This window comes from Artemia sp. Qi Xiang Cuo, chromosome 21 (assembly GCF_049724085.1).
Source record: "Artemia sp. Qi Xiang Cuo chromosome 21, ASM4972408v1, whole genome shotgun sequence".
Lineage (NCBI taxonomy): Eukaryota > Metazoa > Arthropoda > Branchiopoda > Anostraca > Artemiidae > Artemia > Artemia sp. Qi Xiang Cuo.
The window spans coordinates 15,455,347-15,468,254 of record NC_142814.1 but is presented as its reverse complement, the minus strand read 5'-3'; the positions used below and the strand labels follow the sequence as shown (position 1 = coordinate 15,468,254).

The following is a 12,908-nucleotide window of genomic DNA, read 5'->3' as shown; positions in this document are numbered from 1 at the left end:
ATTTTGTTCAGCGTAGTTGATTTCCAGACAGAAAATATATTTTTGAGGAGGACACTCCCCACAACCCTCAGGGCAAGGATTATAAGTTATGCCCTGGAGGCATATAAGGTTTTTATTAAGATATTTGTCGTAGAAACTTGAAAAAGGGCTCATTCAATTTGGAATTCAAAGGGATAGTACCCTTTTTAACAGTCGAAAGTAATTGGAGGGCAACTAACCCCCCTCTTACGCCTACCTTACCCCAAAACACATCCAACCAAAATTTTTAGATAGCCATTTTATTCAACGTAGTGGAAAGTTTTGGAAATTAGGTCTTTAAGGATGACAACCCCTCCCCCCACAGCCCTCAGGGCAAGGGTTGTAAGTTATACCATGGGGGTATATAAGTACGATGTTGGCACAATGTATTATTTATGAATTATTTCCTTTAGAGCAGGGCACTTCGTATCGAAGAAGTTGTCGTAGAAACTTCGAAAAGCACTCATTCAATTTGAAATTGGAGTGCCTTCTAACCTTTTTAATAGTCGAAAGTGATTGGAAGGCGACTAACACACCGCTCACGCCCATCATTTCCCCAAACACATCCAATCAAAATTTTGAGACAGCCATGTTGTTTAACGTAGTCAAAATATCTGAAAATTCGGTCTTAAAGGATGACAACCACCCTAGCAGACCTTAGGGTAAGGGTTGTAATTTATGCCCTGGGGCATATAAGGTGTTTATAGAAAGCGTTGTCGTTTCCAAAAGGGCTCATTCCATTGGAAATTGAAAAACATAGTGCCCGTTTTAATAGTCGAAAGTGATTGGAAGGCCTGATGTTTTTAAAGTAAAGATCGAAGTGGGTATAATGTATTATTTTTTGTTGTTGTTGTTGTTTATACCAGGGCACTTGGTATCGAAGGAGTTGTCGTTGGAAATTCGAAAAGGGCTCATTTTATTGAAAATAGAAGGGGCTAATGCCCTTTTCAATAGTTGTGAAGGGATTTGTAGCGTATAAATAATTTGCACTTTACTGAAAAAAATATAAATGTTTTTATTTTATAACTTTAATAAATCAAATAATTTTAATATTTTGATTACTAAATATCAGTATATGTATATTAAACTGACAATACACATTCATTTGTATTTTTTCAGTAAAGTGCATATTTTGTTCTGGCCTTGGGAAGACATAGAGATTTTGCGCCCAACTTATGTTAATTTCTGCTCGTTTTGAGTTTGACCCGGTTATTTATTGTAATTTCTGTTCACTTTGGGTTTCATCTATTTATCAATGCTGATTTGTGGTAGTTTCACGCTTGGTAGATTATTTGATTTTATTTTTGCTCATTTTTGTTTATTGGAGTTCTTTACTTTTATTTGAAAAACTTATTTTGTGGAAAAAGTTTTTTAAATTAATTACTTAAAGGTCAAATTTTACTGTAAGTCTTTTTTTATTTATTTAAATATGTTTTGCTGAGGACGGCCCTTGAATATAAGGTTGAAATATTCACTTGAGTTTTGAGCGAATTTCTCAGTCTTCAAAATTTCCCTATTGTTTTACCTATTGTTTGTGTTTACGACTTGAGTCATATGCGTTTTATTGAAAACGAATTTATTTTGAACAGCATGATTTTTCTTTGTTCAAACATCGACAAAAAAATCACCATTATAGTAAAGATTACTGGAAAAAAACTAATAAAGGTCAACAAATTGTTTAATACATAGTGATATTGATTTCTGGAAGTCTCAGCAATTTTGAATGTCAGTGTTATAATCAAAAAAGGCTAATTGTTCAACTATATTTCATTTTCAGAAAATTGCCAAGTGCCAACGACACCCGAACTTTGAAAAGTTTAGGGTGCTATTTGATTCATGATGCCACTGGACTCCAGCATAAGAAAACTTCTCTATTTGACCTTTTTTTTAACTTTTATTAAATAAACTCTGTTTAAGGGTTCTTGCATTTGGGATATTAAGAAACAAAAAACAACAGAAGGTCAGGGTATTTCTTGCGAAAGAAAAAGCTTTTGAGACATACAAAAAGCTTTGACATAAAGTTATTTTCTGAATGCTAAATAAAGGTATTTTGCTAATTATAAATTTTACACGTTGGGAGATGTTCGAATCAAAAGTATCAAAATTGTTACAAGTTTGGATAGAAATCGGGAATTCAAACATTATTTTTTTCTGCTTGAAATGTTTCTCAATTTATTTTTAAACATGCCCAAACTTGATGCCCAGTTTTCGAAGCTGGCATCTGGCAATATTGGCAACAAACAAGCAAAATTTAATTAAAATATTTGAAAAAAAGATCACTTTTAACAAAACAGAAATAAAGGATAGGAAAACACCATCATTTACCATTGTTTTAATTTAAATTGTTTCAATTCCTCTGCTATATACTGTGGAAAGAGCGGTGGTAGACGGCAGATTTTTTTTTTTGATTTTTTTTTTTTTTTCCACTTCCACTTTACCATCTTACTATATCAATATATATTCAAAAGTTACTATCAATCTTTGGCCACCAGTTTTGCAAATTTATGTTGCAATAGACAAACTTTCTAGTAGTGTTTTTGAAAATTATTTTAATAGAGCCAAGTCAGTATGAATACTTATTTTTGACGGGAACCAAAAAAACGAACTGTCCTGCATGGCACCAACGGATCTTGGAGTCACTCCCAAAGACCACTTTGACATGTCAGCTGCAGCTTCTTTGGTGATCTTCAACCAGTCCCAGTCCCATCTCCAACCATGCGTCCGGAAGCCTCCCCATAGTTTGAGGTCTTTTTTGAATTTTCGCCAAAGATTCTTCTTCTGTCTTCCCAGCTGTCATCTCCAGGAATGTACTGCCTCGAATATGAGGACATCTCAACATGTTGTATCTTTGAGTGACACTAGGTAGGGCGAAGAGCTTGAGGCGACATCTTTTGATAACAAGAAATAGCTCTTCAGACAGATCAAAACAACTGTTAACTTCGCTATTGGGAATTCTCGACCAGCTGTAGATTTCTTGGTCATGTAGCTTGCATACTTGTTAAACCAGGCACCACCCTGACCTGGCAACCGTCGGCTACTGTGAAAGTCGTAGTAGATCTATTCTGCGGGTGATTTTTAATTTCCAAATGTTTTAAATATTCTTCACCAAAGATTTCCCAGACCCTTGGCACCCTGCTTCGTTAGCCGTCCTATCAATCGAGCGAGGCAATTGGTAGCATGTTACGCCGCTCCACCACTGTGAGCTGCAGTTTAGGGCTCTTTTTCGCGGCTCCCTAGGGACGGAGGCTTATAAGGCCATTTATGAGCTGTGGTAAAGCTTTCTAATTTAGTTAATTATGAATTTAGTAAAAATATATTAAGATGCAAATGCAAAGTTTAGAAATACCACTTTGTATTAAGATAAGGAATATATCCTGCCAAGTTTCTGCTTAACGGGAAATTGAGAAATCACCACTTCCTAGCTATTGCGTCGGTTGGTTAAAGGAAGGTGTGGTTGATAAAAATGTATAAGAGATACATTTTATAGGAAGGGGTAGACTGATACTAGCTTTTTCCCGGACTGACCTCTGGTCCGTTGATTTAGAAATTCCTTAGAAAATTGTCGAATTATTGTAAGTGTCTAAGTATCATTATATATTATTGTAGTTTTCCGAGACTTGTGGTCTATTTGGGACAGCCAGTCCCAGTAGAATATCTATATCTGGAATTTTTATATCTTAATTGAATAAAAATATTGCATCTTAGCCAACCTCTATACAATCTACTTTTAGCCCCTCAAACATACTCAGTTCGTAAGCCTTATTAGTCCGGTCATAGCCTAAGGCACGCTACCAAAGTTTAATTACCTTAGGGCCATAGTTTATCTCCCCTATAAAGGGAGAATAAAGGCATCTACGACTACACCACTGAAATACCAATAAATACGCCTCACCACAGAGCTCCTATTCAGTACCAATAAGAGCAAAATGAACCCTGCCAAGCAAATGAACTGTTAAGAAAAGAAACTGGACCGATTTACTTACTTCCTCTGACAGAAATTTTTAAGTTATTCATTTTACGTTGCCAAGAATCTTTAATTCTAATTCTTTCAACCGCATATTTTTAAAGTTCAAACTTCCATTGCTCGGATACTTCCACTTAAAGATATGACTAGTACCGCCACAAAGGAGGGGCAATTTGTACAAGTCACTTTTTGAATTCAATATTTCTTTTCATCCTTTTTTTACAAAGGATGAAAAAAAAAAATTTTTACATTGTCTTTCAACAATGTACTAGAAAAATTAGAAATTATTGAAACAAAGGCTTGCGCAGGGGAAAGTTGGGAATGGTTGAAGGGGAAATACCTAAAAGGGACCCTGGAGTTCCATAAGCCATCCCTCAATGGTTGAGGAAAAGGCTTGCGCTTGCCATCCTTTTTTTTCCTCAGCACATTTGCTAGACTCGACTTAATAAGGTGCTACGTTTTACGTATAAGTCCGTCAAAACGAAAGCTAATTATGTCAGCAGAATCCAAGGGCATCCAATGAGTTTTTGAGGAAGAAAACCTCTGATATGTTTTCTGGCAATACGCTTATTCCTTTTTACCAAGCGATAATAATTGTTTCTAAACATTAAAAAATGTTTAAATTTGTGTACGTTGTCAGTATTTTTAGTATGTCGTTTGCAAAAATAAATTAGTTCAAAATTATTTCAAAGATTTTTGTTAATTCCCACAGAGATGTACATTTTCAAAGAAAAGCTACGTTTGCTTCAGCTGTTTGTTCCTTTATGGTTTTAGCTGATTTTTGGCTGATTTTCACTAATGTTTCTTTTATTTTAATTTGGCATTCACTACTAAAAGAAACTAATTAGCGTCATTTTCTTCAAAAATTGAATTCCTGATTTTTCTTGTTTTTAAGATACATTCGGTTGTGTATGTTTCAGTGTAAGTGGTACTTAAATTTAATTACAAACTGTATTAATAAACTAACCTGAAACATCTTTTACACCTGGTTGGCCATCTTACTTGCGGATGGAAGCCAAGTGGACAAAGTGGGTCTCCTTTTCCCATATTTTGACTATATCTAGAATCAAATGTACACTATTAGAATATCAACTCATGGGCTGAAATGAAAGGAAAAAATTTTGTGCAAGTCAATTCGTTTAAGCATCTATAGAAACCAAAACATTACAAGAATAGAAATGTCGATCATCAATATATGCATCAACAATGAAATCTACATTTAAACCCCTCAGGGCAAGGGTTTTAAGTTATGCCCTGGGGGCATATAAGGTTTTTATAGAAGGCGGTGTCGTAGAAACTTCAAAAAAGGCTCATTCGATTGGAAATTCCGAGGGATAGTGCCCTTTGCAATAGTCGAAAGTGATTTGAGGGCAACTAACCCCCCTCTCACGCCCACCTTTTCCCCAAACACATCCAATCAAAATTTTAAGACAGCCATTTTATTAAACGTAGTTTTAAGTTCTGGAAATTAGGTCTTTGAGGATTACAACTCCCCCAAAGCCCTCAGGGCAAGGGTTGAAGGATTCTCCGAATCCTTCATATTATTTCTTATGGAAGGGATGCTCGTATAAACTTTAGAGAGGGCTCATTTGATTGAAAATTGAAAGTTCTTGTTCACTTTTTAAGAGTCAAAAGAGATTGAAGGGCAACTAGCCCCTCTCCCTCCTCCACGCCCTAAATGCATCAGATAAAAATTTTGAGATAGACATTTTGTTAAAATAGTTCAAAGTTCTGATAACAAAAAAACTCCGGTGTCGACACAGCCCACCAGGGCCCCGGGGTAGGCGTTGTAAGTTATTCCCGTGGGCATAACTTATCGAGGGGGGTTTATAACTTATGGGAAGGGGTTTTTTATGGAAGAACACACAGGAAATCTATTATATTTAACTAATTATAAGGTTAAAATAAATACTCTGTGATAGATGCAAAATTGCTTTGGCACACAAGTTCCTACTAAGGTCAATTCCAAACAGTCATGACCCATTGTGTCAGCAAGTGAAATGGTCTAAACCCCCTTATTGGAGCTATTTTTTTCAATCAATTTATTGTTGTCAATCGCTGTCCACGAGTTATGCAAGCTGTCTATTGTTCATATGGAAGGTTTTTATCAAAGAGGTAATCGTATAAACTTTGAAAAAAGCCTCATTCGATTTAAATTGAAAGTTCTAAATCCGTTTTTTAAAGTCAAGAATAATCGGACAGTAAGTGACCCCCCCCCACCCATGCCGTAAAAACTTGAAACTTTTTGCAATCAAAAACGAACAAAAATTAATTAAAAAAACTTTCCGAAAAATAAGTTTTTCAAAGAAAAGTAAAGGCCATTTTAAACTTAAGCTCAGGAGATACATATACCTGTTGAAATTCAAGCTCAAAGCGACAAGAAATTACTATTAAAGAATAAATGAAATCCAAAACGAACAGAAATGAAATAAACAATCATAGCAAAAAACATACAACAAGTAATAATATAAATGTATAAATAGATCTTAAAGCGAGTAATGCTTAGATTGAATATGAAAATCAAGCTTAAAACGAAAACAAATATTTTGTTATTAAAGTATAAATGAAACTTAAAACGAACGGAAATTAAATAAACAATCAATGCGAACAAACATACAATATATATTAATGTAAATGAATAAATAAATCTTAAAACGAGTGAAACTTAAATTGAATATGCAAATCAAGTTTGAATCGAATAAAAATAGCTACAAACAAGAGTTTGGGTATCATATCACTGCAGAAGCCTAAAACCTACTGCGTCATTGGCGCTTTACTGAAAATGAATCATATTACATATGTTTTCTTTTGTACTTAATATTGAAAATAAATATTTAAATTACAGTAAAATTTTTAACTGATGAGCTTTTAGCAATTAATATCATTATGCATCAAATATTCAGTTTAATGTATTAGTTCTTTTCAAGATTGGTCAAGATAAATATAGTTTCACTACAAGCAAAATTTGGATACTGCCCCCTTCTTTAACTGTATAAACCTAAAGCCTTCTGCGTCATTTTTGCTTCACTGAAAATGAATTACTTGTATATTACAAATTTATTATTTTCCAGTTCTTACAGGATTGAAAATGAAAATAAAAATTACAGTGAAAACAAAATCTTGAACCGATGGATCTTTCAACAATTAATATCATTGTATATCTAATATTCAATTTGATTTTGTTTATACTTTCCAAGACTGTTCAAGACTCATATAGTTTTGCCATTTTTTTTAATTCTGCCATTTTTGTAACTAATCGTGTTAGTTTGTTATGAAAACATTATATGGCTTCTAGGCATTTCTATTTGAGCGGAAAACTGCACCTCAAACTTTGTGGAACATGCATTTTCTTGCATGAAACACCAAAATATAATAAAATATCAATTTTCGGAGTGTTCCACCACTCGCAAGCAAGTGCCATTGGTATTTTTGAATCCGCATGGTCAATTCAGGGGGTGGAGGGTAGGCTAATTCTCGTAGCAGCCCCATTCCGTCGTGGTATGGTTCACATTTTCAACACCTGGCGTCCGGACTATTATATTATCTACCAAGCATACAACTACCCCAAATCAGTATCAATAAATAAATAAAACCCAGAACGAACAAAAATTAAAATAAATATTAGAGCCGAACTCAAAACGAGCATAAATTAATGTGAGTAGGGTTCAAAACCCCTATGCTTTCTAAAAGCCAGAATATAATTTGTACTTTACTGAAGAAAAATTCAAATGAGTTTACTGAAATAAATGTGCATTGTTAAGTGTGCGTGTTAGTAGAGATGCCTTATTGACTCGTGACAGTACCACGTGGTTTATGGTTTTCTCACTGAGAATGAAAAAACAGGAATTTTCTCACTTGAAAAAACAGGAACTTTGTCACATTTATGTATGTTTTTATGGTTTTTGTCAGTGAGAATTTGAAAAAACAGTAACTTTATCACATTTTTGTATGTTTTTTTTGTTTTTGTCTGTGAGAATTTGAAAAAACAGTAACTTTCTCCCTGAGAAAACCATAAACCACATGGTGCTGTCACGAGTCAGAACACCTGTGCTGTCGACCTCAATCCACCTATCGTGAATCAATAATTCCCCTTAGAAACAACAAATTAATTTCCCTTTTCTTGACAGATCAATCGATCAATGACATCATCTGTCAGACTTTAAAAATTTCCGCCTAGAAACGATTTCTCCAGGAATAGATCCAAATCATTAATGTCTTTGCTTCGGGAACAGTTCTACTGGTCGAACTCCAAAAGATATTAATAACCAAAGGCCATGGGAACAATTAGGCAAGAAACATCTTAGCGATGAATTGTTTTAGTGCGCGAAAAGGTTTCCTATTAATTTGAAATGCGTTAGCGCAGAGATGCCAATAACAAAGGAACACGCTGAATTTGCGTTTAGGGATTATTTGGGCGAAACCGTTTTAGACAGGTTATGGAACTATTTCGGCGAAACAGATAGAGACATTTTAAAAGAAGATTTTTGAAGAGATTTTAGAAGAGAATTTAATGGTGAAACTCTGTGGTCGTTATAATACACAAGTTTCATTTGAACAGTGTTGTGAGGTCCTCTAACCCAACCCCAAAGGGTTCCAATCCTCCTACCCCAACCCCGAAGGAACCCCCGGTCCTCAAAGGCCCCCCAAGCTCCCAAAGGCCCTCCACCGGTCCCCAAATGTCCCCCAGGCCCCCAACTGCCCCCCCGGACACTCAAAGGCCTCCCTAGCTCCCAAAGGGCCACCGGCGCCCCCAAAGGCCCACCCAGACCCCCAAATGCCATCCCCGGGCCCCCCAAAGGCCCATCGAGCTCCCAAAGGACCAACGGGGTCCCAAAGGCCCTCCACCGGTCCCCAAATGTCCCCCAGGCACCCAAAGCCCCGGCGCCCCAAGGCCCACCAGACCACCAAATGCCATCCCCGGACCCCAAAGCCCATCCCCCCGTCCCCCAAGGTCCCCCCGAACCCCCAAAGGACCACCGACCCTCAAGGGACCCCCCGACCCACAAAGGCGCTCGCCGAGCCCTCGGCTGTCGGGGCGGGGTGTTGTCTGAAACCGCGGAGGTGGGAGGGGTAGTTTGCTACTTCAGGCCTTTCTGAGCTAAGGTTTCATAGTATTTCCTAGGTGAATGTTGTCTGAAACCAATAGTTTTGGATGAGTAGTTTGCTATTTCAGGCTTTTATGAGTTAAGGTTTCTTAGCCTTTCGTTGATGTGTGTTGAGTGAAACTTATGATTTGGGATATGTAGTTTGTTATTTTGACTTTTCTTAGTTGGATTTCTTAGTCTTTCTTAGGTGTGTAGTGTCTGAAACCTATGATTTGGGAGGTGTAGTTTGCTATTTTCGACTTTTCTGAGCTCGATTTCTTAGTCTTTCATTGATTTGAGTTGTCTGAAAATTAGGATTTGGGATGTATAGATTGCTAATTAAGACTTTTATGAGCTAAGGTTTTCTCGTATTTCGTAGGTGAATGATGACTGAAACAAATAGTTTGGGATGAATAGTGTGCTATTTTTGACTTTTCTGAGCTCGGTTTCTTAGTCTTTCGTTGGTGTGTGTTGACTGAAAACGATGATTTGGGATATGTAGTTTGCTAGTTTTGACTTTTCTGAGCTGGATTTCTTAGTCTTTCATAGGTGTGTGTAGTATGAAACATTTGTTTTGGGGTGATTGGATTGCTACTTTTGTCTTTTCTGAGCTGGATTTCTTAGCCTTTCATAGGTGTTTGTTGTCTGAAACCTACAGTTTGGGATGACTAGTTTGCTATTTTGACTTTTCTGAGCTAGATTTCTTAGCCGTTCATAGGTGAGTGTTGTCTGAAACCTATGATTTGGGATATGTAATTTGCTATTTCTGACTTTTCATAACCGGATTTCTTAGTGTTTCGTAGGTGTGTGGTGTCTGAAACCTATGATTTGGGGTGTGTGGGTTGCTATTTTTTTGAATTTTCTGAGCTGGATTTCTTAGCCATTCGTAGGTGTGTGTTGACTGAAACCTATGATTTGGGATGGTTAATTTGCTATTTTTGACTTTTCTGAGCTAGATTTCTTAGCCTATCATATGTGTGTCCTTTCAGAAAAGTATGATTTGGGAGGTGTAGTTTGCTTTTTGGACTTTTCAGAGCTAGGATTCTTAGTCACTCATAGGTGTTTGTTGTCTGAAACTTCGAGTTTGGGATGAGTAGTTGGTTATTTCAGACTTTTCTGAGCTAAGGTTTCTTAGTATTACGTAGGTGAATGCTGTCTGAAACTTATGATTTGGGGTATGTAAATTACTATTTCGGGCTTTTCTGAGCTAGATTTCATAGTCTTTCATAGGTGTATAGTGTCTGAAACCTATGATTTGGGGGGTGTAGTTTACTATTTTTGACTTTTCTGAGTTAGGTTTCTTAGCCTTTCATAGGTATGTGTTGTCAGAATATTATGATTTGGGATGTGTAGTTTGCTATTTCAGGCTTTTCTGAACTAAGGTTTTCTAGTATTTCGTAGGTGAATGTTGTCTGAAACCAATAGTTTGGGATGTGTAATTTGCTATTTCCGGCTTTTCATAACCGGATTTCTTAGTCTTTCGTAGGTGTGTGGTGTCTGAAACCTATGATTTGGGATGTGTGGTTTGATATTTCAGGCTTTTCTGAGTTGGATTTTTTAGTCTTTCATAGGTGTGTAGTGTCTGAAACCTATGATTTGGGGTGGATGGATTGCTACTTTTGACCTTTCTGAGCTGGATTTCTTAGCCTTTCATAGGTGTTTTTTGTCTGAAACATATAGTTTGGGATGACTAGTTTGCTATTTTTGACTTTTCTGAGCTAGGTTTCTTAGCCGTTCATAGGTGAGTGTTGTCTGAAACCTATGATTTGGGATATGTAATTTGCTATTTCTGACTTTTCATAACCGGATTTCTTAGTCTTTCGTAGGTGTGTGAAGTCTGAAACCTATGATTTGGGGTGTGTGGGTTGATATTTTTTGACTTTTCTGAGCAGGATTTCATAGCCATTCGTAGGTGTGTGTTGACTGAGACCTATGATTTGGGATGGTTAATTTGTTATTTTTGACTTTTCTAAGCTAGATTTCTTAGCCTTTCATAGGTGTGTCCTTTCAGAAAATTATGATTTGGGAAGCACACAAAAACTTACACATGCACACGAAAACTAATATGCACACAAAAACTTAAATGAACATAAAAACTTACACACACACACACACACACACACAACATAAAAAAACAAACACACGCCCAAACACACAAACATGCAACAAATAACACACACACCCAAACTTACACACACACACACACACACACACAAAAACTTACACATGAACACAAAAAAACTCACACACACACGCACAAAAACTTACACACACACACACTCACAAAAATAAAACAAACACACAAGAAAAATTACACACACACGCCAAAACTAACACACACAAAAAATTAAACATTAAAACGAAAAAATACACACACACACACACGATAAATTACAAAAAAAAGCCAAACCTAAAACACACAAACACACACAAAAACTTACACACACACACACACACACAAAAACTAACACATGCACAATAAAACTTACATTCAAAAAAAAAATTACATGAAAAAAAAAAATTACACACACACACACACACAAAACTTACACACACACACACGAAAACACACACACACACACGCCAAAACTTACACAAACACAAAAACTAAAACACACACAAACACACACATACAAAAAAAATAAAAAATGAACACAAAAAAAACTCACACACACACACGCCAAAACTAACACACACACACAAACAAACACACACACACACACAAATACAAAAAAAAAAAAAAAAGAAAAAACAAAATAACAAACAACAAAGCAACAACAAAAACACAAACACACAAACACAAACAAAAAATTACACACACACACACGAAAACTTACACACACACGCAAAAAATTAAAAACTAACAAAATTACACACACACACACACACACACACACACAAACTACACAAAACCCAAAAGATACTAAAAAAAAAAACCACAATAACAACTGCACACACCAAACTTCAAACAAAAACACTCAAAAACACACAAAAACCCAAAAATACTAAAAACAATAATTAAAAGACACACAAAAACTTACACACAAAACAGCACAATTTAACAATAGCACAACCAATAACACACACACACACAAAAACTTACACACACACACGAATTAACTAATACACACACACACGAAAAAAAATAACCAAGCAAGAACACAATTACACACAAACACACATAAACACTCATAAAAACTAAAACATGAACAAGAAAACTAACAAGCACAAAAAAACAAATACACACACACACGAACTCATACAAACAAAAGTAAACCAATTAACAAAAACACGAATAGATACAAACAATAATACACTAAAACACACACAAAAAATTTCACACACACGCACTCTATTACAATCCAACAAAATATAAATTACCAAAAAAAAAAATTACACACACACACACACACACAAAAACTAAAACAATAACGCAAAAACTTACACCCAACAGAAAACTTATACACAAAAACACTAAAAATAAAAAAAATACACACAAACACACACACGAAAACTTACGCACACACACACAAAAACAAAAAAACAAACATACACGCAAAAAAAAACACACACACAAAAACACACACACACACACACACACACACACACACACACACACACCAACCTACATATTCAAAATAAAACTAACCTTCACAAAAAAAATTAAATTAAAAAAAAAACATCCTAAATCTCGAGAACTATAAATCTCAAAAACAAAAACTTACACACACACACTAAAACTTACACACACACCCAAAAGCACACTTACTAACACACGCACAAACTTACATACACACCCAAACTTACACACACACAAACACACACACACACACACACACACA

At 35.7% G+C, this 12,908-nt stretch overlaps 1 protein-coding gene across 6 annotated transcripts in view; it reads right to left on the bottom strand.

Annotated features, from left to right (window-relative positions):
- Window positions 1-12,908, bottom strand: part of LOC148939273 (uncharacterized) — a 280,313-nt gene that overhangs the window by 202,240 nt on the left and 65,165 nt on the right. For all 6 annotated transcript variants that reach the window (XM_089106654.1, XM_089106655.1, XM_089106657.1 and 3 more), the window contains exon 2: window positions 4,950-5,042. In XM_089106654.1, the coding sequence (XP_088962780.1) occupies window positions 4,950-5,029 (80 nt within the window). In that variant the 5' untranslated portion in view covers window positions 5,030-5,042. The remainder of the gene's footprint in view (window positions 1-4,949; window positions 5,043-12,908) is intronic.